At 38.7% G+C, this 27,779-nt stretch overlaps 1 protein-coding gene across 5 annotated transcripts in view; it reads left to right on the forward strand.

The window, feature by feature from the left end:
- INPP4B (inositol polyphosphate-4-phosphatase type II B) overlaps nucleotides 1–27,779 on the forward strand; it is a 296,620-nt gene that overhangs the window by 100,227 nt on the left and 168,614 nt on the right. For all 5 annotated transcript variants that reach the window (XM_087736750.1, XM_087736748.1, XM_009468757.2 and 2 more), the window contains exons 6-7: nucleotides 12,676–12,794; nucleotides 14,659–14,775. In XM_087736750.1, coding sequence (XP_087592876.1) covers nucleotides 12,676–12,794; nucleotides 14,659–14,775 — 236 coding nt within the window. The remainder of the gene's footprint in view (nucleotides 1–12,675; nucleotides 12,795–14,658; nucleotides 14,776–27,779) is intronic.

Genomic DNA, 27,779 nt, shown 5'->3' on the forward strand with positions numbered 1-27,779 from the left:
TTTATGCTGTGTTTAGTGTGCCTCACATAAGGGTATAACAGCAGCCTGAATTGCCTTGCTTTTTGGGTAAAGAACGAGTTAGGGCTGGAGAGAGTTGAGCAAATGTGGAATTAAAGTTTTGTGAATGCTCTTGGCCTGGGATAATATCTTATTGGTGCTCATTTTTGTGGTTTTTTTTGTGTACATTTGCATACAAAGTTTATTTTTTTATGTATATTCTCATAGGGAAGACTTACTAGTGGGAATGCTTGCAAAATGCAAGCTTAAAGTAGAATGTTTACTGAATATGTATTTGCAGCAGTGGTGTTGGCCAGGAATAAAATTGAAATGGACACTTTTACCCTGAGTTGAAACTCTTGCCTCTTTCTCCACAAATAAAAGAATTCGGGTCAAAGACAATAAGCTGAGGATGACTGTTTAGTGTTTCATGCCCTTTTTCCAGTGGGGTGGACCTGAGTTCTGGAGTGACCGTGGACAGTGACCTGAATTCAGTGACAATTGAACGTAAAATAATATATGTAAAATATAGAAATTACCTTTCAAATTACCTTTTGTCCCCTCTACACCTGCTGCCAGTAGGTCTTCCTTTTTTAAATCAAGGTGGGACAGCTTCAAGAGGAAGACTTGAGTATCCGCTTGTATGCGCTCCCTTGTGTAATAATTGGCAATTTTTTGTGGTTTGTAGCTGCTATATTAGAGGTGGGCAGAATGATAAACCTGTGGATCTGCCCTGTATCTGACCTCTTTCTGGTCCAGTGCTCTATTGAATTAAAAGGGGCACTGGCACCATTTCTCCTTCAGCCGTCCCGCTGGGTCTGTTGTGAAGGAAATTAGCAGTGATGTTTTTGCAGAGCGTGGACTAGCAGCTGTGCCCTGCCACTGCCTGCCAGCCTGAGACTGTCAAGATAGGTGTGTGGTTTGCAAATCCTGTCAGGGCCAGAGATAGGCTCTGAGCTGCTCAGCATTGTCAAGGCTGAGGCAATTGGGACATGCCCAGAAGCCAACCTGCAGGCATGTAGGGACCTCTTACAGTTGAAAGCTTAAATACCTGGTGACTTTAAATGCCTCCAAAGCTAGGTAGCAGGTGTGTGGAGGCTTATTCTGTTTAAAACCCACTTGTGGACATCTCTGTCTTTTTGTGAGTTTACACTCGACTCTTTACTGTCACTTTTTGCAGTTGGTCTTTTCTAACCTTAGGCCCAGTCTGTAAAAATGAAGAATTGTCTGGAGAATTCCTCACATCTCTTTCCTTGTGTATCTTTCTTCTTGAAGATAAAGTCACCTTATAATTCCAAAAGAGTATAGATCATTTGGGAGACAAAAAGCAAGCAAATTATTTACAGGTTACAGTGGTCACATCGTTCATGATTCTTGTCGTGCAGAATGGTAATGGCTAAACAGACATGAAACAATTCTGTTTTGTGAGGCCAATAATATATTAACTGAAACATTTTTAAGTAATTCAAAGCATGATAGCTCTTGACTTTTTTGACTAATGGTAGTGCACTGTGTTAACTGAATCAAGTGACAGTTGTTAAATACATCTCTAAATATGCCTATAGAAATAATTGCAGGAATACTTTCATGTTATAAAACATTTCTCAATGGACTTTTTTTTTATCCTCATATGTGGAAACAGAAGTTCCATAAAAAGCAAAACATCTAATTAATAGAAGACTGAAGTCATCCTCCCCTTTTGAACACATTAGTTATAGATGTACTGATTTTTGGAAGTTTTGAAATGCATGTCCTGCGGTGAGATTTGACTTGAAAATGAGGTTCCCCTGCAGGCCCTGAAAAAAATTGAATTCTCCTAAATGCAGCACCACAAAATCCCACACGACACTGGATGCTGCATGACAGCAGACCAACCTGAGGTGCTTGGAAGGGCTTTGCTGAGAACAAACAAAATGCTAAAGAATGCTTTTCTTCACTGTTTTACCCCCACCTCCTGTGGATAATAGTTTCTAGTACAGTTATGGACACTTAAATCACTGAGATTAACCATATTTTTAGTATTTCTTTCCTGTTACGTGGAATATGAAACTGAAGTGAAATAAATTGAACTGAATTAAAAACATACCTGTTTTGTGAAATATAGTTCAAATGTTCAAAACAAGGTAAAGCTGACACTTTAATCTGAAATTCTATTGCATTTAAGATTGATTTCTGGGGGATTGAATGAGTACAGAATTTCATTATGATGAGTTAAGGGGGATTTGGTCTTGGCATTCTTTGAAGACCAGAATTCTTCACACCTAAGAAGCTGAGGATTGTTGGCTGTAGGACTGTAAATGAACTGCTTTAAAAACTAAAATGGGCTGCAACTGTTTTCAACTTTGAGATCTGAACATGCTCCCATTGAGATGAAGAGCAGCAATACCTAGGTCATTTTGGATTTAAATTGCAAATCTGCCAGGGGATCTCTCTACAGGGGCAAATGAAGGATTTTTTTTTTTTTTTCCCTTTTAATCCTTAACTAATATTTCTTTGCGCAAAGGAGTTGAAATAATTTAAAATTATTTCTCTGGGAAGAAGTCAGCTATGTCTTTACATGTGTCAACACATCAAAACCAAGGCAGTTTCAAACATAGTATTGTAATGTGTAAATAGCAGTTTTTCACCTTTGAAGAAACTCCTGCTGGAAATTACAGTCTATTTATAACACAAAGATCCAGCTTTCTGGTTTAGCACACAGTACGCTGGGCCCTACTGCTCTGTAGAAATCATTAACGTCTCCTCCTTTTAGATCTGTCTCAAAATACCAGCTGCTTTAAAAATATTACTTTAAAATGACATCTAAATGTGTCACAACAGCTACAGTCAGTATGGTATTTGTCACCCTGTACTTTTTTTAAAGGCTGTTTGTCTGTACCAACAGAGTTCTCATGGTTGAGACGTACATTTTGGAGAAGTTTAGGAGTAAAGGTTATTTCTTCAGGATATGTGAGTAAACGAATCCAAAATGCTCATGGTAGACGGATTCCTTGAAACTTGTCCTCTGACACAACCTTTGATCTGTGAGCTTTTATTATTTCTGGACTCTGTCATTTATGTGAAAAGATACAAATGCATTTATTTTTAATTCCTCATAAAGGGGTTATACTTCGCTGTCTCGGGCAGGTCCCACGCTATTGAAGTAATCTCAATTTATTTGTCAGAATGGCTGTTTCAAAATCCCCTGACGAGTAAAGCATTGTCTCTTACTTGAATCTCTAATTTAGGTATTAATCCAGAATTACCACCTTTTCAGACAAGTCTTACTTATATTAGAATGTCTCCTTTTAACTACAGCTTGCATGCAGATTACTTAGCATTTATCATGCATTTCCTGACTAGGAAATTTAATCATTACAGGGCTAAAAGTGATTGTTCTGGATTGCAGAAATCTATTTTCTCCTTTGATTAAAAGTGTGTCTTGCTCTTCTTTGCCTTGACGTTGAAGTACATTTTAGTCTGGTTTCCTTTTAGACATGTCCAAGACCGTGGGTTTTGTTTTGCTAAAAGATGACCTCTGGTGTGTTGGAGGGACTAGTGCTTTGCTTTCTGTTTTCTGTAGAGGACCCTCTTTTTAGACAGGGACTTACTAGCCATTTTCAACATTTGACAGGCATCTGTGCAAAGAGAACCAATTGTGAATCAGGCTAGCATTTAGCATCCCAACGGGGGGTGGGGTGGGAGGGATAATAAAATACCAGTACAATCATACAGCTCAATAATACCCTGCCTACTTTTTTTTAAAGGCCACGTTCTGCCTCTTTTGAGCACTACACGTGGAGTCCTACAGCGCTCAAACCTTTCTGCTGTGCTCCCTTGGGTGGTGGGGTTTTTTCTAAGGAATCTTTGTGAAGTTGATCAAAACTACATTGCTTTGTTGCCTTTCACTGGAGGCTCTGTCCTTGGCGTACGGAAAGGAAGGAACACAACTCTTCTCAGACAAATGAGTCTTAAAGGCTGTTCAGTTAGACAGTCAAGCTTTGCTTGCAAGTCTAACTATTGTCAGGCTTTTCTTTTGTGTTAGTATTGTTAATATAGCTCCCTGCTGCATCTTCTCCTGGCACCTTCATCAAGATTGCCTTTACTATGTAACATTTTCACTTAAAGAAGAAATGAATAGTTCTATTCAGTAGCAGTGTATCATGGGCAACAGGGCTGTGGCCACATAGTCAATTAGCTTATAATTAATTAGAGAGCTGGGTCCAGAGAAGTTTATGTGAAAGAGACATCCTTATTGCAGCCCCTAAAATTGCACTATTGTTTAGATGTACTCGGGTCAGTGTCGACATCAGCTAGCTTGGGTGGTAATAGCAACATAGTTGTGGGACCCTGAGGTCTTGTCCAGGCTGCACGATATGCTGAAGAAGCAGGGTGAATCACTCCCTACTGAGGTCTGGGCTCCTGTAGCTGGACTTATACCCAGAATCCGGAGTAGCTCACTTGCAGCTGCTTAGAACAGCTGTGCTGCAGTGAAGAAGCACCCTAAAAGATTTCAGGTCGTTTAGAGTTCTTTCTGAAGCTTGTTGTCTGCTGTAGTTGCTGGACTCTGTGTTGCTTGACTGCCTTCCTTTATTTTGCAGGGGAAGCTTCTTTCCTCACCAAGTCTGAAAGTATGTTGTAAAGATGTATATGATGACATGGATTTGCAGTGAGGCTAAGCAACAGCTGAGTTTTCTTTACATGTTAGAGAAAAAGACCGTCTCTACAGTGTTGTAAAGTAATACTGCACAGTGAGGATCAAAACCACATAATGCTTCACTTGACAACTGGTATAGCAGTGTATAAATGCGTGTGCCAAAGGAAGCAATGTATGCTGTTATAATAAAAACAGATGTGGCTGACTGAAAACTTGGAGGGAGACTTGGCATTTTTGTTTCTTTTCATCTTCTTGTGGTATTGCTGATACATTTATTTTGTTTCTGAAGAGATGGACAAAGTTAGGAGCCAGCAGAATATATTTTCTTTATAAAATCTGAAAGAAATTGTTACAGGTTCTAGATGTTTGCTATGAGCTTATACTATAAAGAAACTCATAGTTAAAAGCAAAAGGGAAGTCTGTATACCATTTGCTATTTTTCTGATTCTTCAGCTGGTACTTAAACTTGTAACCACTCTATTTTCAGGATAGTGGGAAATCTCTGAAAGAATTACAGCAAGTTTACTTCTTTATTAGATACTTGATATGACAATATTGGGAAAAGGTGAAGGAAGAAATGATATTTAGCTCTGTTTCCAGGAGATTTAAATCCTTTTGTGGTATTCTAACATACCAACAATACCAAAATAAATTACAGCCTTGGAATAGCAATATCAAAATCCATTTTGATATAAATATATTTTGGAGTGTAGTAATGTATAGCAAGTTTTTGTAAGACTTCAAGCTCACTAGAGAGCTGAAGTCACCTTCAGGTCAGAGCGTAAATACCATTAATAGGCAGTGCCATGAACAGAATAGTTTTGGACAGAAGGTAAAGAGGATAATTGAGAATCTAAAGCAACAGCAAGAGCTTTGCTTTGCTGTCACTAGACTACTGCAGTGTCTCAGAAAAACAGAGTTCTCTGTGCTGTTAGAGGCACAGTGTGCTCAGTAAGGAAATGCAGTCTTTTTTGGAAGAATTACATTTTTGTAACTAAATATAGCACTACATGAAAAAGATACACAGACACACATTCTCAGATATAGTTTCAAAAATTAAAAGGGGTTTAAAAATATTGATCAAGAGCAGTTTGTTTCATAACTTAAGGAACCAGCTGTTCTGAGCAAAGCTAGAAATTCTCCTCAATGCCATTGTGTAGTTTAAGTCTAGAGCACAGAGGTGGCGGAAGTCAATTATACACAATTGCAAATAAAACTGGAGGAGCATGATCGTTAGCAGTGAATGTGCTGGAACAGATCATCTAACGTTAGCAGTGAATTAATGCACTACCAAAGTGTAAATTGCACTGAGTGGATGGTTAACACATGTAACCATGCATGCACTTCTGCAGTGGAAATATGATGCCTGTGAGCTGTACGTTGATCCAGTCAGCCACCTTCCCCAGTCTCTTGCATCTATCATACTTAAACTCTGTAAATAACTGGGGTTGTCCAGGCTGAATAGCAAAGCTGCAATATGAAATAGGCCTATTCTAACACGTCAGAAGAATTGAAAGCCACGATCAGGAAATGGCTATTATTGCTGCTGGTAATGGCAATGCAAAGTTACAGCCTAAGCCTTTACATTTATTTTACCTTCTTGGAGAAAGCAGAAGGATGCAGTTTGAAAGTGCTGTACCTAATGCTCTAGTCCAGCATGAGGCTTTCAGTAAAACAAAAGACACACAACCTAAAATTTCTTTAGTACTGCAAAACCCAGGGTGGGCAGAACTTATTCTGAAATAGATCACTTCTGATTTTCACAGTGGTAATTCTAATCAGATTTATCACTTCATATGCAAATAGGATGATGAGTGCAGCGGGCATCTCAACTCCTGGGCATGATCACTTATCCCTACCCTCCATCAGCATACAGCATTTTCCCCCAGCAGAATTCGTGTATCTTATTTCAATGACTCCTAAATAATCGTGTTATTTTAGCTGCAAATTAAGTGGGTAATGATTGATGTTTTTCTGGACAGCATATTGATATATTACTTAGAGTAAGTACTGCTAATATTGGTGGTGTTTGTGGTTCCCCCCGCCCGCCCCCAAACCTGTATTTGTAGAGATGTCATAGAGATGTCTTTCTTTATGCTTCATCTGATAAGACTTCCCTGTCATCTCTTTCTCCTTGGACTGTTGGTAGAAATTTGCTTTCAGCTCTTAATTACAGGCATCCCCCGAAGGATACTAATTATATTATGTATGTGCATTTCCTTGTGATATAACTAGGTTACTTTAGCAACCAGCTGTACATTCCAGAGAACAGATATGTATTTTATGTTTATACAAGCCTCTCATCCCCAGAGACAGGAACAGTGGTCTTGGACCTTTGCTTAGGTAAAAATCAGTGTACCTTTTCTTACTTGTATACGTGGTCCAAATGTAGTCTTCTATTCCGTAGAGATTCTTTTCATTGCAGACTCTACCCGAGTCTGAGCATCTGTTTAAGTCACTACTGTTAATGAGTGTCCCTACCCGTTTCATGACTATGTAACTGTGCCCTTGTTTCGTGATAATGTAGATATTATAATTTCTGTGGCTGCATCCTTTGATATTTAGTGCTGTGCAGTGAATTTTACTGGGAGTCCACATTGCAAATTGTTGTGGGAGTAACTTCTCTGTTCTTTTGGTCCCTAGGTAGAGGTGTTCTTTACTCACCAGCAAACTGAAGTATTCCTGCTGACACATGAATGAGACAACCAATTAGTAGTATTTATGATAAACCAATTAATAATATTTATTATGGAACGCTAGCTGGAGGGGTGCTCATTAACACCATTCTGTGCTAATACCGGTCCTCAAACGTTTGTCTCATTTGCTTTCAGGCATGTTTTGCCACGTAGAGAACACATCGCTGTCCTGTTCTCATCCCTCTTGCAGTTGCGTTTATGATCATAATTCAAAAGCTTTCCTGTATATTCTGAAGTTGGATTATTCCTAAGCCTTTACATGTGCCTGACTGAAGATATTCTTTTCAGCAAGCTTGTGTGTTGAGCGGTGATGTGCACTTTCTTCTCTTATGCCTCCCTACCCTCCTCAAAACCTCCCCAGGGTGGAGGAGAGAAAACTGTGTACTGTTTAGTGTTCTGCGTGTAGTACAGGTCTGAATGTAGTGTTCTCTTATTTAATGTGTCCTTTTGCCCACTAAGGAATAGCTGCACCTCACTTAATTAGTCTATCAAGACAGACTGTACATTATTATTTATAAACTAAGTTGCTTTGGGATAATAATGCTGCTGCAATGCCAATGAAATGAAAAAAATTTTGAACATTATGTTCACATATATATGTGTGTGAGACACACAGGCTTCTCCCATGCCCCTTGTCTTCAGATACTACTAATTTTCTGTTCTGTTTTGAGACCGTACAAAATAGCGCTGGAGGCAACAGGGCTATGGCGGTTAATTCGCATCCCTCACCAGCCCCTTGGAATCTGTTTTGGTTTGGAAAACGGGAAGGAATGAAGCTGTGGGAAATGGTGGTGTTTCTGTCATTGGTTAGAGAAAAAGCTACCTCGCAAATTGCCACGTAGGCTAACATACACATTTTGTGAATCCATAGTTTGGGAAGACATTCACCAATGTGCTGTAACTTCCCCCACTAACAAAAATAAACGTTGCCATTTCAGTGCCATTTCTCAATTTTTGGGCTAGTCCTTCGCTTCCTTCCCAAACAGCTCTGTGAACTCTGAGCTGAGGATGTCTTCAGTCCCTCTGCCCATGTCCTTTGTTCCAGCTGCTGGGTCTTTTTCAGTTCTGGGAGATGCTGCATCTCCCCGTTTCTCTGCCAGATTGATTTCTTTTGGCTGCAGTGGGCTTAGTGCTTGGAGCGGTGCTGAATGCCTGGTCAGAATTGTTATAGTTTCAGGGAAGGTAGATGATGAATTTCCAGACTATTTCTGTTTTGGTTTTTTTTATTCTGTTTTGTTGGTTTTCCCCCTTTTTATTGTTATATAGTCATTGGGATGTTTTAGTCTTTCTCTCTGCTCTGTTCCTCCATACAGGTAACGTTTTCAGAAAATTCTCCCTGATCCCATGAATTGGTCACTGAAACCGTGAAGCAAGATTCTGCTGTGTTTACAGCATAGCCCGGTTTTGAGGAAACAGTAACCAGGCTTTCTCTTCTGTTGTCTTTACATGTGTGCACACGCACACAGAAGGATGAAGAGCACAGCCAGCATGTTAGCGCAGCATAGAGAAAAGTGAAATATTCAACGTGGCAGGACTTGAGAATCAAACATCTACTTGTGCAGTTTGTGTTTACAGCACACGTGGTTTGTGTGCATCGTAGTGGTGCTGGAATGTACAGGACAACGTACAGGCATGACTGATAGAGAAGGAGACTTGTTTACTGTGATTCATGGAGGAATAATATAGTTTTAATAGGAGAACAACACCAGTAATGGAAATGAAATAACAATTAATATTCTCTTTGCTTTTATTCTTTAGAAAATAAGCGTTGAAGGATAACATTGATTAAGTGTTATCTGTTTTAAGGTACTTCAAATGGTAAGGCAGTTTTATATGTAGACCACAGAATTTTACAAAATACATAAGTATTTGTAAATATATTCTAGAGCAACTCTTTTTCCTTGCAGCCTGTCATCTTGCTCTACACATAGTGATTACTTTGCTGTCTTTCTTTCCTTCTTTTTCTTTGCTTAATATGTAGAGGAGTTGTTTCTTCCTGCCATCTTGACTTTTTTCTTTGTTGATATAAAAGCATAAATTATTCCTAATGCAGTTCATCCTTAAACATTCATTGTACACTGATAGGCTTAGCAGAGATGGGATCACCAGGGGAATGGATGACTCAGGCTTTTACACACTGAGTCAACAGTCACAATGAGTAGATTCATGTACTTTTGGCGTGTAAGTACAAGCTGTCACTTCAGTTCACTGAGTTTTGTTGATGAGTTTTTCCAGAATTAATTCAAGCATAGTGAAGTATTGAAAAGTAATGTGACCTATGTATATGGTCTGCTTGGGTGTAGGTTATGATGGAAAGTGCATTGATGTTGTAACCTGCTTTCACGGTGTTATATTTGCAGTTAAGAAAACAGCCTTAATATGCCTTTCATGTTTGTATTTTCATCAGTTTCTTTTTGAGTAGTATGTCAATAATGCCCAACGGATGTATTTAAGTATGTAACATATAGCTGATATTTCACTTTCACAGCCATGCAATGTTACGCTTTGTCCAAAGAGTGCTGACTGTTTCTTTGAGAAGACCCAAGATTTCCAGAGATACTGCTAGTAAAATAGTTCAAAGGGCAATAATGCAGTGTGGGGCTGTGGAACTTTCCAGGCTGTGAACAGGATATAATGAACGTCTCCTGTTCTTTGGCATCAGCTTAAAAGTAGTCCTTGTGTTTTGTTGAACATGTCATTTGGGCTGTTTTTAAGGGAAGTGATGCACTGTGGCTCAAACTGACAAATTCTGTGTCACACCAAATCTTCAGTTCTCTGCCAGTGACAACCTTATTGAATATCCTCTCTGACTGGCAGGGCAGTAGCCCAGTGTCACAACAGAGACAAATAACTCTGTCGTCAAAGTAGATGCAGGTTTCATTTTATTTCATTTATCCTGCTGCACTGCCATCTCCCAAAGAGTTCTGATACTTTGTGCTGATCCTCCCCATTGGAAATATGCAGATGAATTATCTTCATGTCAGCTCTACCCAGTGATATTCAAGATCATACTGCTAAGCTGCCTTTTTACAGGAAAAGTGTCTAATGACTGGATTGCCCTGCTATCACAGAAATTAATTGTCTCCTGTGCTCAGATATCACCAAGGTGGTAACCACTTAGTGCAAATCTTCTTCCTATTGTTAAAGGTTTATCAATTAGGATAAAAGCCTGTGCTCTTGGTTGCTAAAAGAATTAGTCACTTCTAGTTAATGTATTTGAGACATCCCACAAGTAAGTCAAAACATTATTTATGGGGGATTTACCTCCATTCATCACGCACTGGTACTTTTTACAAGAGTTCAGCTGTAAGGTTCCTGCCAGAGTCACTAGTGAGGTTTTTTGGGGATTTATTTTTGGTTTTCCTAGGTTTCTGTGTCTTTCTGTTTCTCCTTTCTGGTGTGTTCTTCTCATCTTTGGAGGTCCATTGAATTGTGGGCTGGCTAACCTTCCTTTGTGGTGGGTGTGAAAAATTTGACTATACCTGTCAGTGTTCCAGTTTCTGGTAGTGAACATGAGTTCTCTTGCCATTCCTCTGAAACTGTGCTTTACTTTGCTATATTCTAAAAACATGGTTATAGAGTGGAACATTAAAGGATCGGGTGGTGGCGTAAGATCAGGTTTGCAGGGGGAAATGGCTGTATCTGGAAATTTCAATGATCTGATACTGCATGTGCGGTCACCTTTACAGAGGATATAGTTCAAAGAGGGTAGGTGTCTGCCCAACCTTTTGTGCTTTGGTAACTGCTTTTTGGTAAATCTACTCACATAGTTCTTCAGGTTATATCAAGTAGTGCTAATATTTAGAGTCATTTCAATAATGTGGTGAGCCTTAGTAGCAAGGAATTGCTGGCAACTTGCTATTCGAGTCTGGTGCTGTTATATCAGCTGTTTCATAATAATGCACAAGCTTTTATTCTTATCCCACTTTTACCACCAAATTGTGATAGGGTCAGTTTGAGACTGTCTACCAAGAAATTTCATTGGCAATTTGGGCTAAAGCAAAAACTTCAGAATATTCTGTAAAGGTTAGATTTAATTGTTTCCTTGTTCCCTTTTAACTGTTATGGAAGAGTGGTAAAAAAGCTTCAGCCAGTTTTCCTTTTGTTTCCTCAAGCAGCAGGTCCAAGGCCAAATTAAAAAAATAGTCTAAGCCACGCTGAGTTAGCCTTTTGTAGGTATCGGAGCTTTACTTGCCTTGGCTTCTCATCAGACCAGGTTTGCTTGCTGTGAGGATAATCTGACTCACCTTTCAAAATGTTAAAGGTCAGCTGCACTTGAGGAAGCCCCTGGTTAGCAGTGACTCCTAGAAAATGTCCTCAGCTCTTTCTTGACAATTAGCCTCTCCGAAACCATAGGCTTTTCTTTTCTTCCCTCAGGCTTCTAAGGTCCCAGTGTAGTTTGATGCACTGCAGAAAGCCCTGGGTAGATCCTATTACAGTATTCACAGTTGCATATTCCTTATTGAAGAATGTAAGGTGAATGGGTTTTGCTTTTGAGCCAACGCACGCCCCATTAGTCCACGTCCCTTCTGCAGAGCAGCTAATGGTGCATTTGTTTCTTTCCTCCCTTTTGTTTTTTTTCTTTGGTGCTTTCATCCTTTTGGTTAGAAGGCATGACATGTGTTAGTCTAAACAGTGAACTGAGTCACCTGCGTGACTGTGAGCCCAGGATAAAAATGAATTATGAAACAAGAACTGAATTTCTCTGTATTTATTAGGTAGAATGAGTTCTAACAATGATGTTGTATAGCCAGAATACAATTATTCTTCTCATTTATATGCCAGTTACTGACAAAAGAATTGGTTATTTTGCTGTCTGCTTTTAGGTATGTAGATTTTTACTCTATGATTAATTCTACTAAAAAGTTCATAATCTAGTATCAGACTGTATGAACTAACCTAATCACTGATAGCATTTAACTGGTTTAGAATGTGTTTAAAATGGTCACGTACTGTGAAAATTGTCAGACAAGAGATGATCGAGTTAGGCTGCTAAGAGAGATTTTGTGGCTAATTAAATGAGTGCTTATGTAAAATTACCTGCTATTGCAGTGTGTGTAAGTGTGTGTGTATGCGCACGCACATCCATATACCGGAGCCGATGAGCCTCTGGCAGGGAGCTTTGCAGAAGCTGCAAGTATTTTTAGTGGAAACGAAATCTCAGTTCAGTTCTGCAGCATGTGACTTCCTATTTCTGTGAGTTACTTCCAAGGGACTTCCTCTGTTAAATCGGCTTGTCTCTAGAGATTTGATCTGGAGCCAGAGTGTAGTCTGCTTTGTCCCTGTGACAGCATTTTCCCAGAGTTTTCTTCTGAATATTTTATTTTTATTTTGTACTGTCTCCAGCATGCAAGGATCTAGTGGCTGCTACCCGTGATCGGAAGCTGAATACGTTTATACAAGTCTCGGTGGTACATCCAGCAGAGCACATTTTGACGAGGTATTCAAGCACTGAAATCGTGGAGGTGAGAGTCTTTCTTATTCAATTAACATGTTGATTAATGAATTGCTTGTTTCTTCCTTGGAAAATGAATGAGAAATAAAACGAGTTAGTGCATAGTCTTAGGTAAGACAAGCACACTCTGGCAGTTGGTAAAGCATACCTAAGAGTGTTCTGTAGTTCTTGGCATTTAACCAGGATAAACAGTTAGAAATGAGCTTGGCTTTTCATGAAAGCTCTGTTGTTCCAAGTAGAGGCACAGCAAATGCTCTGGTTCTCCAGACATAGGTCTAGAATGAAAAAGGGAATAGTTGCTCTCATGAAAGGACAAGGCAATGCAAAGTAAAATTAAGTTAAGAGTACAGTAAGTTTGCAAAGTGTTTTTAAATTGTGGAAGAACATAGGTGTATTATACGGTCTGTTATCCTATCTGTTTCTTGTTCTATTTTTTTTCCATTGGAAAGCTGACGCTTTTGCAATTCGAAAAATATTAGCCTACTTCTATAATTAGGGAAAAGCGTGTGTGTACGTAATGGCTGTGACTTTATATAAAATAATTAGTAACTTGCATCACATATTACAGCAAGAGTTGTCTGAGGCTGCTTTGCTAGTCTTCGCTTTGCCCTGTAAGCATCAGTGTCAGAAACAGCAAAATTGGTTCACAGAGAAAATTAAGTGTGAGCAGGCAATGTAGGTGTAACTTGCTTAACTTACTGGAGAGACTCATTAAGAACAGGGAAGTCTTATTGTAAACACACACACGATTTTGCCAAAGGCTTGTTTTAACTGTTAAATACAATGAGAATATTTCATGAGCTCTTTGTGTGATCAGTTTCAACCAACTACTAATGATATTGTTATGCTTTCAGCCATCAACCATGCTGAAACTTCTTAATTCAAATATCTTGTATCTCATTGCAAACTGTCTGGAATGAGATCATTCAGAAGATGGAATATTTATATATATATATATATATATTTATTTATTTTTTGATAGAAGTTGATGCAGTTCCTAACACAATGTCCTAGATCTGAATAAATCCCTGAATTTGTTGTGTCAAGGCTCCCAGTTTCATAGTCAAGCTTTGGGGGAGGGGAAGGCAGGGGCGCAGAAAAGTTATTTTCTTCAAGAGAAATTGCATTTATTATGCAAAATCCTTTATTTTATTTAGTAGAAAATTTAAGGATACTAGCCTGATAATCTTTGGAAATTGAGTATAATTAAACATTAAGAAATTATAAACAACATTTTATATGATTCATTTAATTGTATATCTGAAACTATGATATAGTTACTTCTGTGTACTACTTTTAGGTTAATCATAATGTTACAAAGCACAGGAATGTTATCTTACTCCACTACTCCAGTATTGTAATCCTCTCCCCACAAATCAGTATCCTTAATGTAATACAGAGAGTTTCTATAGCATTTCTATAGACATTTTATTGTGACTTAATTAAGATTTTTGTGTGTGTGTGTGTATAAGTTATATCTTCAGTCCATTTAAATTAATATGAAATTGCGGTACTGCCAGAAAGTATCGTGGGAGAAAGAAAGGGATTGTTTATTACAGGTTGTGTTCCAGATACTAATACCTGCTGGCCGAGCTGTTTAAAGGCATGTTGCTGGCCTCTGTTTCAGAAGCACTTAATATCTTTTCCAGTTAAAAAACTTTCCTGAAAGTTTTTTGTTTTTTTTTTTAAACTTTCCTGACAAAGTTTTAAAGTTGTCCAGTTTTCTTATTGATTGGATAATACTTAGCTGCTCACATCTTTCTGCTGTAGAATGCTAACTTCTTTTGAAGAGCCCACAGTTTCTGTACATCCATAATGGCATACTACACATTGCACAGCTGTTACCTTACGGAATGTTTACTCATGTTACACAGGGTACAAGAGATCCACTGTTTTTGACTGGTGTGACATTCCCACCGGAATACCCCATCTATGAGGAGACTAAAATAAAACTAACAGTCTATGATGTCAAAGATAAATCTCAAGACACGGTAAGTGCTTTGCTTCATTTCTTGCATGCATCTTACTGAGGATTAAGTTTCTTGCCATGTTGTTCTTTGGCTCTCTTTAGCAAGTTTGCCAGTTGGGGAAATAGGTTTATGTAGAATCGGTTTTGCTCTTATACCTAAAATGTACTTTATTTTTTGTTGTTGTATCAGAGAATAGAGAGAGAGAACCATGTACTTAAGATGGACTGTTTGCTATTGTGTAATTGGTTACATGAATCAGCACAGGTATTCCTGGCAAATAAAAGATTACTCTTGTGTGCTTTTTGATGGCAGAGAACATATGGAATAGACTGAGATAACACCACTGTGAATAATTTTTCAGAAATATGTTTCTGATAATATTTTACTTATATGCCCAAACCAGAATGATAATAGAGCCTGCAACCTGATGTTTGAGAGAGATAATCGTATTTTATTTTAATCTCTTGCATGGTGATACCCGCAGCTCTCCTGTGGCTGCCGCTATTATTGATTTGTAAGGGTCCAAAGTCTTCTGTGTCACTGCTAAAGGTGAACCATTTTGGGTTCCAGTGTTGTACGTTTTCGGTTACACTGTCAGCTTCTTACGCTGAGAAACAGTTACTCACTTGAGATGATATATGGAGGTCACTGGGACTATTTGAGTGATTTAACTGCCAAATATAGACCTTGACTGCCATTTTATGTGCTCCAGGTGTTCTAAGACAGCCTTACAGAGCTAGAAGGTATCATAGGACCTATGGAAGATCTGTGTTTTTCTTCTGTGGCAGCAGGAGTCCAGCTGATAGTTTTCTCTTGGGCATCAAAAATGGCCCTTGACACCTGTATTTAATTAGCTGAATTGCTCTTTACATATCTGTAATTGGTCCCCAGTACGATTAAAGACCGTGCAAGTTCGTGTCATGACTGTATATGCGTTCATTATCCATAAGAAGAAAATTAAAGGCATAACTTACAACTTGAAAACGTCTTTGAACTGCTTACATAAGTAAAGTTATACGTTTCGAGAACTTCTCATTTTTCTCAGGTAGAAAATAGTTGATATGTTTGTTTAAATTTTGGGCTTTTGTGAGCAAATAGGTTGGATCTGTCTCCTCACTGTGCTCTTTAAGGGAAATGTGTGGAATATTTTAGACATAGAATGTGGATTTCTTTCAGTTTATAGACTAAGGTATTTTTTTCTGTTTAAGAATAACTGGGGAAGAGGCACGTATGCACAATGTCACAATGTATATGTTTTAGGTTTTGGTTATGGTTTAGACTACAGGGGCTTAAAATGGGATCTGCTGTTTATTCAGTAGAGTTGTCATCTGTGGGCAGAGATAGGAATTGAATGAAAGGAGTTTGACTTTGTCCCTTCCCTTCCAGTTTCTATTGTGACTGACAAATGATGGAAAATAATATCCTACCTGTAAGCAAAAAAAGTGGACTTGATTCATAGAGCTATCCCTGTACTACTACTCTTCTAGTTGCAGACCTCTATGCTGCCTCTTATACAGGACAAGATCTAGCCTAGAGAATGAATATAATTTGATTTGTTTTTGCAAACTTTTAAGAACTTTTTATAATTGTTCCTTACAATTGTAGTACAGGACTCAATTCTTTCCCAGAGAATCCCATTAGCGTAGCTTGTGAGTCATGAGAGAGAATACCTTTCTCTTTTGTGATAGCAGTTATGTAGTTCCTATGTAAAGCATTCTAGGTCTATTGTTTGTAATACCTTTTTGTAGGGGAAAATGTTAATCCCGTCTCTGGTTTACATACATTTAGCCTTTTTTAGTATTCAACCATTTTAAAACTGGACATAGGTAAGAAAAAACTAAATAAGCTGTAAGGTTTAAATCAAGGTAGACTGCAGCATGTGTGAATGACCCTGGGCCACGCAGGTTGCGACTTCATTTGCGGCAATATTTGAACTTCCGTTTGCATCTTGGAATATCAGCCACAATAAAACTAATGTCTTGACTTTCTTTCCTATAATTGGAGGCCATTGCACTTTTCTGTTAATTCAGGTGACTTTTTTGAGTCTGGAGGTGTATATAGATTCATAAAAGTCAGGTTTAAATGAGCTATAGCTTGAGACCATTACCAGCATAGCTGCAGCTGCACTGATGTCAGTGCTTGCTTCATGACCCAAGAAGTGGGATGTCTCCCTTGGGCAGGAAGCCTATTCCAAGTGCTGTGGCTTCACAGGTCTGGTTATCCAGGCTACAATAAAGCTGGCTGGCTTGGTCCTCAAAAACTGCTGCTGCAGCTTATGGCCGTAACACGTAGACCCACCATTCCTCCAAACAGACAGTTAATCTGTGGAGGGGAATCCAAGGCTGTTAGGTATGCTCTGCTCTTCTAGGCCGTGCTTCCAGACCAGTCACCAGCTCATACAAGTGAGCATTTATGGCAGAATAAACCTTGGATCTGGCTGCAAAATATTTTGCGGAAATTGGGGAAAAAAGCTACAGTAAAAAGAATTCCCACAACATGAGGGCTATACTGCTGCTGGTTACTTCAGTTAACCAGTTCAAAGTAGCTCATGTCCTTCATCACAAATACATACTTATTCTTTTCTTATTTCTCTTGTAATTAAAATGAAGCTAAAGGAAGTGAATTCTGTGCATTAATTAAACTCAGCAGACTTTTACTGCCACAAACAGAAGACTGTAGAGAAGATGGGGAAAGGGCAGTGGGTACATCACAGGGTAAAGCATTTTCTTGGTTTTTTTGCCTAGACCTGCCTCTGTCTATACAAGAGAACTAGGTCTCATTTTTGAATTCACTGTTTACTATAATACAAAAATAATTACATACTGCTCAGTTTGTGCACACAGGTCATAATGCTAAAGTGAAAGGGGATGCTCCCTCATGAGACACAACCAGAATTTTTTTTGGCACTGCTGACATGCTACTTGTGCTGCCCTTTTTAAAAAGATTTAAAAATAACCTTGCAATGCTTGCATTCCTGTACCAGAAAGCAGACAGTTAACTTCACTCTTGCCTGTCATTTAACTTGCATTATATAAGAAGTGCAGTTTAATTATATTAAAGTACTGTGCAGCTGGTATCATATTCACTGTGCTTGACACACTGAATGTTCTAACTGCACTTTTCACTTTTTATGCATGTCTGTCTGATGTTGATCATAATTATATCTTGGCTGTGTCAGGCTTTCTGTAATTGAGGCTTTTTAATATAATGAAGCACAATTTTTCTGTTTTGGCTAGTCTTCCTAAGTTAGGGTGATTGGTTACTCTAAGTTTTCATGTAAATAGAAACTTTTAATAAAGACTATGCTATTCCTTCTTTATTTAGATATAGTTGGAATAAAGAAGTTAATAGAGCGTGTTTATGAAATATAACTTAAATATATCCAGTGAAGCCATGCATACAAAGCAGTAGGTAATGCCATATTCTGAAAAATGTACAGCAACATCTGTTTCAACATCAGAAAGATTTTCTTCCCATGTTGCCATGAGCAAATTTATGTTTCACTGGCTTGAGCTGCCCTGTCTTTGAGATTTTAGATAGTTGGGTTTTCTCTTAATGCTGGGGCTGCACCTGTTCTTTAAGTCATTGTCCAAGAAAATTGGAATTAGAAGTTCATATGCTGTTTAAAATATTACTTCTGTACCACTTTTGCACAGGTATGCTATTCTTATCTTTCCTATAAGCATGCAGGTTTGCCCAGTTTGGTCTAGCGAGTTTTAAAGCTGAAGCTGGATTCATTCTCTTTGAAGATACTGCTTGGCACAAGTCAGGTACCACTGCCACATGACAGACCCGCAGAAAATACAAAATAGATGAATGTGTGTTACGTTAAGAGGAGGGAATGCCTAGTGACTGACTGAGGAGGCAACAGTCTGTCTGTTCTGTGTTTAGAATATATGTACTTGTGTCCTGCAGCAAGTGTTGTGAACTTCATTGTGTAGAGCAGTGTGGCTATATTTTTAGGCAAGTACTGTAACATTTAGCTGTGGTGAGGCTTTTGTTTGCTTGTTTTCCAACATTGGTTCTTCTGTTGCCGCATCTACATCTGATTTGCGTTCGCTTAATGCAGTTACACCTACAGCTTAAATTCTTACTACACCAACTTTTCTGTCTATAAAGTGGGTTTGAAAATGTTTGCGTCTTGTACGATGGGATTGCATTTGTTTTAGTGCAACAAGATCTTGAGGTAAACACTGTTGTAGTGTTCTGGTATGACATGTAGTGAGTCGGGCCACTTCCTTTTGATCCACACATGGAGAAGTTCTGGAAGCAGAGGATGGGAGCAACTTTCTGTATCTGGTGACAGCTTTCTGTATCTGGTCACAGCTTTCTGTATCTGGTCTCTGTGTCACCCCTTCACAGATTCCCCTTACCTTTAGGAGGAGATGGAAACTGGGAAGCTTGAGAAGAAGCTTTAACAGCAGAGGCTTTGTATACCATCTAGGGTTAGAGACTTAACGGATGCTTTTGCTCTTTATCTTAAAGACCAGCAGGTAGATCTGATCTCCTTTGAATGGATGTAACGACTAGAATTCACATGTGATATTGAACATATAAACAACCACTCTAATGCTGTCTCCTGAGAACAAGGAGAAACTGGACTTATACAAGGCACTTGAAATATTACATGTTCCACAGTCTGGTCTTGCACTTGTTACTTCCCAAATTTTCTCTTGATCACTGAGAATAAAACTAGATTAATTTGATAATTTTAAGAGTAGTAGGGATAGAAGTGCAGCTTTGGATATGGGAACATATGTCATAAAATGACAATTTTAGATTATCTAGGCTTCAAATTACATGTCTTTTAGCTGTTGAGGTTTGAATCTTCTATTAAACTTGCTCACTATAAATGAAAATTTACGAAAGGTTTTTCTTTGTGTGTTTCTTGATATTGCAAGTATCCCTGGTAAAATTGAATCACACCGGGGCGAGTGGGAAATGAAGACTGTCTGTCACAAAAGAGGCATTTTGAGTTCAGTTGTGAAGCTAAACCTGAAGCGACAGCCTTCCGTGTTCCCTCGTGGGCATCGTTCTGTATCACAGAATCATCACGCAGTTTAGTGTGGTTTGCCCTCTCTGCTGAAGGGGCCAACGGCTTGAATATTAGGAACGCTGCCGAGCAGTATGTGAAATGCATTAGCAGAGATAAATGTGAAAGCTTGCATATCACCTACCTGCACTCGGCCTGTACCGGAGTGCTCTTAGTCCCTCTCTCTTGTGAACACTAAAATTAATGAAGCTGGTTTTCTTTAAAACTTGAAGCGGTGTTGGAAGTGCTCTACTTTGTTTAAAGAAAAAGCACTTCAAATTCTTCCTTTTCTCAGTTCTCTTCACTGTCATCTCTGCAGGATTTGTAGAGAAATATTGCCTTAAATTAGAAACTCTTATTATCTCATTCTTCTTAATAGAGCAGTACTGCACAGTACCGTGATCCTACCCACAGAAATACTTGCAATAAAGATCTAGATATTCATGTTTCTTTTCAAAATAATGTAATTTTTTTCACAAATATATACTTGATGATAGATTTTGTTTTCCTTTTGTGTCAAACTCTATATTCTTACTAAACACCATTACTAGAGATATTGGTGTGGGTGTCTGTGAAATGGTTTTTATTCTTCCGGGCGCATGCATGCGGAATCCACCTAAAGCATTATTGTCAGTCTTTCTCGGTATTTTTTTTAAAGTCTGGATATATAAAGGGAAATTCAAACTGCTGACTTCCATTTGGGTTTAGACTGAAATAAAATCTTTCTTTGAAGTGGCTGAGGGTATAAGAAGGCTTCGTGTATCTTGGTGGATCTGAAAGAGAATTGGGGATAAGTGTCAAGACCAGGAAAGTTACAGGTATGGACTTAAAGTCCATTTGTAGCCTTACTGCTCTTTGTGCCTAGCCCTTGAAAATTCAATGGGAGGATTTGGCTTTGCAAAAATCTTTCTCCTTTTGAAAGCATCCTGCTTTTCTTCCTACTTTTTCTGCTACCCTTTTATTATTCTTTTTCCTAACTCAGGCTAACTCCTCCCTATTGCTGTATCTTCAGGGAAAGTTGTAATCTGCTGTTCGTTAATTTTCCATTTTCTTTTCCTTTTCTACCTACTTTGTCAATCAAATGCTACTACTGCCTCACATCAGGCAACGGTTTGCTGTAAGAGCTGACTCTTTGGAAAACTGTTGTAAAACTACATAGTGATGAGACCAATTGTATACTGTAAAAATGTAAAGGGTTGCCTTGGAAATTTCTTAGAAATAAGGGAACGAAATGGTAAATGATAACGTTTTTCTGCAGATTTTATTTTAACCAGCTAAGGATTTCAATAACATAGGCATTATTGTTAGAATCTCTGTAGCACTGTCCAGAAAGCTTGCAAATATATCATTCTTCCATGAATACTATGTATATGCATGTTCATAGATAGCCTTCATTGCTCTATCCCTCACTAGACCAGCACAGAGCACGTCAGAATAGTTGAACGAATCCAAGGTGGTTGTTGCAGTGCTCTATCATTTCTAATGACGACTTTTAGGGTTTAAGGGGCATGTGCCTAGTATAGAAGGCCGGGATGTTTTCCTCTGAAATATGCACGCTGCAGTGAATAGAGGAAGAAGAGCATGGCACAATGTTTCTTTAGTCAGTGTGGAGCAACCTGGCCGTGAAAACATGACCTCAGGTTGAAGAATATGCTTCTGTCCTTTCAAAGAGTTGATCTGGTTAGGCATTGGAAGAGACTGCCCAGGGAAGAGGTACAATCACAGTCTCTGGAAGCACTCAAAAAAAAAATGTGGATGTGGTGCTTAGGGCCATGGTTTAGAGGTGGACCAGGCAGTTAGGTTAACAGCTTGGACTCAATGATCTCAGAGGTCCGTTCCAACCTTAACGATTCTATGATTCTGTCTGCTTTCCCTCCCAGTGCCTTTGACCCAGGCATCCCCTGGACGAGTCACTGGAGGAGCAGCTCCTCAGGGGGGTGGCTGGTGCTCCCGGCACGCCGGGTACTGCAGCCCTCACGGGCAGCCCAGGCACTGCAAGCACAAAGGATTTTCTTGTACTAAATGCAGCAACATGGGAATGTTTGAATGACTCAAAGGATAAGATTTGTCTGTTCTCATTGGTGATCTTCCTTTTTTGTCAGGTGAATGATCAGTTGGTCGCATCACACCAGCACGATCTCTAAAATGTACAAAAGAGGAACTGACATTCAAGAAAATAGTGATGTGTTTGCCTTTAGCTGTAGCTGCTTATGATGGTTATACACACAACAGTTGATATTTACCTATAGTTGATGGGTAGTTTATTAATGAGAGGCACTTCCCCCAGGTGAAAAAAGGCAGAAGACTTAGGAAGATGTTTTTTCCAGTATGGAAAGCTCCATTTTTGCCTAGTGGACTTATTTTTTGGTAGTTTGTTTACCTGGAAAATAACCCCCCAAATGGATGCCTCTCTTGTTGATGTAGAAGCACTTCTAACTTTAAGTGGATACATTGAGCTCCTTGAAAAATCACAACTGTGAACTTCTGTTTAATTTTTCATGTTTTGTGTGCTTTTGTCAAATAAGGCTTTAGAAAACTCTTTATATTACAAGTAATTGTCTTTATATTGCAGGAAAAAATGTTCATTCCTCCTTTACTTGCAGCTGAAAAATTGTACATTAATAGAAATTAATTAACTGTAGAAACTGTATTAAATGTTGGAAAAAAAGAAAAATAAATGTTTATAGTGTAGCTTCTGCCTCTTCATCTTCACTAAGGAATTTCCATTTTTCTCGAAGCCCGGTTCAGTACTAATGGAAATAATTCAATGACTTCCTGAAATGATTTTGATTTTTCTTTTATCGTATTTGTTATCTTAATTTTTTAGTATCTTGAAAATAAAACTGTTCTCATATTCTCAGCCATCTTCCTTCACAGAAAGGCACTTACAAATATTGATGCAAAATAGAAGGTACAGTATATTTAAAATCTAGTCCTTCAGTGCATAATATCTAATATATTTAGATGCAGTAAGGATTGAAAGGATGAAAAGAAATGTATATGGAGCACTGGTAAGTCTGTTCTTGTTTTTGTCTTAGGAAAGCAGGCACTTAAAAACAGTTTGGAAACAGATTTTTCTTTTTAAGTCTTGGGGTGTGTATTCTGGGGAATTGAAAATAGAACAAATTCCACCTATTAGAACAGATTTTTCTTCTTCTACTGTGTGTGTCTCAAAAGTGTTCTTTACAGTTATGGATATGCTTGTACCGGTAAATGTTTGCATTTCAAATTTTGTACTTATAAAGTAAAGCAGAGCAAATAGTTCTGTTTAAAAATCAAGTAAGAATCATACGCGTTGGACGTAACGTGAGACACTATCTTCTTGAGCAAGTTTTTGTTAGAAGAGCATAGTAAATTGCTCTCAGAGTAAACTAGTTAAATGTTTTGTATTATGCTGTATTTTAAATATTTGATGAATAAACATGAAAGGCTTGTGTAATCATTTAGGAATTCCAGTGCCGTTAGAAATGCATGTATCATTGAATTTTATGGTAATCAAAGCCTCTTTATGTAATCATTATGCAGTATATTACAGAAACAAATTCCCATGTGGCTGAAATTCTCCATGCTTGGCTTTCTTCATCCCAGAAATGAGGATTTTGTTTTGATCTGTTCTTTGTTTTGTCCTGTTCACCATGGATTGGATGATCATAAAAGGAGGGAAAAAAACCTGCTTTCTAACATGCAGTTTTTTAAGAAACTATTTGCAGCTTGCATAGTGATGGCTGGCAAGCCAGGAGAATGAAGGACAAATACAGTCTGTAGCATGGTCAAAATTTAGTGCATTTGGTTCTCTCAAAATCTCAACAGCATAAATGCGAATGAACATTATGAACATCAACAATTGAACTCAAGGTTTCATTGTACAAAGCAGTTACCATATTGAACAGACTATCAGCTGCTTTGTAGTGTTATGGCACTTTGTGGTATATGAGAGATTTCCTTTCACTGAGGAGTAAACTGACTTCCCCCACCTTGAATTTATTACTTATTGATGAGATCAGGGATCATTACCAAGGAGTCACTGGTACAGTGACATTAGGTATGATTATATTTAGTCTTTTTGGTGTTTTTTTTCAGCATTCTGGGGTGTTGAGAATTTTGTGGATTCCGCCCCCCCCCCCCCCCCCCCCCCCCCCCCCCCCCCGGAGTTCTTTTCATCACAGTCATGGTATTTTTAAAGCCGGAATAGTTGAAGATTTTTATAGTACCATGCAGCTGTTGATGTTTATTCTTGCAGTCTTATTATCCTTAAATCCTTTGTCATATATGCAGTCTCACTAATGTGAAATGAAAAAGCTGCAAGTCATAATTATCCAAACCACTTTAATAAGATTTCTTTTTTCCTTTTCTTTTTTTTTTTTTTTTTTCCTCCCATTCAGAGTAGGGAATGCTATGGCTTTCTACTTTATTTATAGTTCCTTCAACTAGTTTTGATTTTTCTTCCCCAGCTTTCTCTGCCGGCTCCAGCATATTTCAGTAAGGCACAGCATTTAAAACGTGTTGTAATGGTTCACAGAGCTATCAAAGTAACTTAGTTTAGAGCAAAAGCAAAGATACCAATTAGCAAAGACTGTTCTATCAGTTTTGATTGTAAAACTTACACCTGAGCCATATTCAAGTGAAATTCAGAGGGCTCTCACTGGAGCGAAATTAGAGAAAAACATTTTGTCTACAAGTTGGTAAGCAGGCATGTTGTCATGCACACCAAGGAGTAGTACGTTTGCACCGATTCTAGCGTATGTATTCTTGTGAGATAAGATGAAAAATTTTTGAGGATGTGTGTATTACATTGTTCTGACTTGATATGTACAATCATTTCTCGTGGAGGCTGAAGTCTTCTCACTTTGTGTGTCTCACTGTTACATATGGTTCCCTACATTGCTCGGGTTTTTGGTTCTACAGCAAGAGTATGGGCATTTGTCACTGTATTGTTAGGCGATACAAAGAAAATCACTGGATCTCTGTGGAGTAGAAGTAAGAATGGAGTGTACTACCTTACCTCTCCTGGATCTATTACCACAAAATTATGCAGGTGTTACTATCTAGCAAGTTTATGTCTGTACTACTTCCACCAAAATCTGGGAAGGGGACCAGAAGCAGCATTGGACCACAGCTCCTCAGTTTTGTGTTCCCTACTTTACCCTTGAAGCGGTCAAGAGTACTAAAGTTTTCTATATGCATTGAGAGATAAAAGCTAATTCCTTTGATTGCAACAGCATCTGCACCATGAGCAGTTGTATGAATCCGTTTTGTCTTGAAATGCAGATTCGTAAGTTTGGGTTGGGAGCAAACCATTTCTCTGTTGAGATTACTTCAGACAGGATTGTCTGCTTCCTGACAGAAAATCTGTGTCATGTGGGAGAAAGGTGATTTATTTCCTGTAGAAGGCAGCAGTCAGTATGTCTTTGAGGTGCTTGGAAGGCTTAGATTTTGACACACAGCTGCCTTAATGAAATCGAGCATGGAGGTCCTTGATTTGTTATAGCTATAGATTCTCACTGCCTCCATTCCTGGGGAATAACTTGGCAGCTTTTCAAAAAGAAGTAATTGCAAGGCTCTCGCTCAAGAAATTATCTCTGAATGTGGAAGCTCTGGACAGTTACTGCCCAATTATTGCTACCCTGTTCTGAAATAACATCACCCCTGTGACAAGGAAGTTTCTGAATAATTAACTGTGCCCAAATGGCTTTCATGCTTGGGTATGACAGAAGAAAGACTGTCCTTGCAGTATAAATTAACGTATAGGTACGTACACCCTGTTTCATTGAGAGGCTTCCTGAAAGACTTTTTCCTGTGTGTGTACAATACTGTGCAAGGCTTGTGTCCAGAGTTTCATTCCATTAAGACAACCTTGGCCTTATCAGTTAGCAATCCTCTCCTGGTGGATAAGTCTGTCTTTGATTTAGAATTAGCCCTAGTGTGGAGTATTTAGTAGTAGTACAGTGGTGGATTCCTTCCCCCTGCTCCTTTCTTAGAGTGTTCTTCAAGCAGTGCTCATTGGCCCCAAGAACAGGCTCCTGTAGGAAGGAGCAGGAGCCTTAAAGTTTTCACGTCTGTTTTTAGACATGTGAAACATCGTAATCAGCAGTACATTCAATACGAAGAAGACAAAAAGCCTGTTGACTCCACTTGCATTAAACTCCACAGGAATAGGGTACTGGCATTTTTAGCATCTATCTAAAATATTGTCCCCCAAAATCCACAGAGGAGTTAGAGAGACAGTAACATGAAGTGAAGGGTCATCATCTAGTTTGAAAAAGCAGACTATTACTTGCCTTGGTTTTGGTTTGTTTCCCTCCTCCTCCTGCCAGTTCATTTTCCAGATCTGCAGTTTGGTTTTCTGTTGGGTGTGCAGCCTGCTTTATATGCCTGAGATGAACCATGCTCTTTTCTTAGCATTTCTGAAACTCTTAGGTGAAGCTGTTTCTAGAGTTACCTGAATTTTTTTTCACCTTTAGTTACACATACTGGACATATCCATTGAAATACTGTTGAATATGCCTCATCTGTCCTTTACACAGGAAAAACTGGAAACAAAGTAGTTCATACCTCTTATGATGTGAACTGAACACTTATCTAAAGTAAAATAAGGTATTCTGGACTGTCAATCTCCTTTTTAAGAGAAGTTGTCATGAAACTTATTTGCATCTGTAATACAGTCGTAGTGAATCTTACGAGACTGTATAGCTTAGACACTCCTTTTGATTAGGTTATAATTGTTGATGTGTTTGAATTATTACAAATGGAAGGGGCAATAAATTCTTTGCTTCTTTAGCAAGTGGCTGTCATTTATAGCAGTTTATTGAGATGCTCTAAGTTAACCTGCACAGCATTACATTTCACATTTGATTAAAATGGAAGTGATTGGTTCTGACTTTGGGAGTTCAGCACTGTAGGTGCTGGCTGTTTAAGACCGAGTGTTTTGTATCCTAACTGCTTGGCACTTTCCACAACTGAGGTTGCACTGTCTGAAATTGGATGCAATAGATACTTTATATAGCAATGGCAACTAGTTTATTATGGGTCTAGGGATTGGGAAAAAGTTCTAGGTTTGAAACAAATTGCATAGCTTTATTAAAGATATAAAGCAAAGCTTTATTTTATAAAGAAAAGCAAACATGTATTTTCAGATGGTTTTAACATTTATTATGAATTCTAGTTGAGAGATGATGAAAGGAAGCATATATGGTTTGGGAGTGCGTAGATGTTTTTTCTCTACCATTTTCCCCACCAAGTGACCAGAGCACAAGAATTTGACCGGGAAATAAGCAAACTTTATTTTGAAAATGAGCTTCTGAGGCAATCTCTGGACTGTGGAGCGGATATGCTTTGCAGTAATATCCTGTAGTCCGTCCCCACTGATATCCAGCCCTGGAAACCTGGGAGAAGAGATGTGGCGAGTGTCTGGCCAATGTCCCAACGCAAAGTGCATATTGGGGGGTAGATGCTAGGAAGAATCTCAGGGTCTCGGTTGTCAGTGTGTTCTAGAGGACCAATCTAATAGTGTATAGCAAGGTCGTCCTGTCATACCTATCTTAGATGACACACCACACCGAAGTAATTTGTTCGGCCGTTCTCTTTCATGGCTGCTGAAATTTGATTTGGGCACATGATGGGCGGGAGATGGGAAGCAGCTGGCCAAGTAAAAAGATTAGTAGGGACGTGACAGGAAGAAAGTGTCGGGGGGGAGGGAGACTCATGTGCAGAGGCAGAGAGATTGAAGTAGAAAGTGTGGCCAAACTTCGACACGTTAAGAACTTAAGTAGCCCACCCCTTTCTATCTCAGGTTTGCATACCGTTAAAGCTGGATTTGTTTGTTTGCATACAAATAGAGGTGGATCTCTGAAGTGGGCTTCAAGTCCTAATTCCTTCGATATTAGCTATTGGAAAGAGTAATGACACGTGTAAGGCCATGGAAGGAGTTGCTGGAGAAATAACCATCAGTACTGTGGAGCCTCAAGATGGTACATCTTTGAGTTTGTAGCGCAAA

Source organism: Nipponia nippon, unplaced genomic scaffold (genome assembly GCF_047370975.1).
Source record: "Nipponia nippon isolate SJK-2023a ecotype South Korea unplaced genomic scaffold, ASM4737097v1 scaffold_6, whole genome shotgun sequence".
In the NCBI taxonomy this organism is placed as follows: Eukaryota; Metazoa; Chordata; class Aves; order Pelecaniformes; family Threskiornithidae; genus Nipponia; species Nipponia nippon.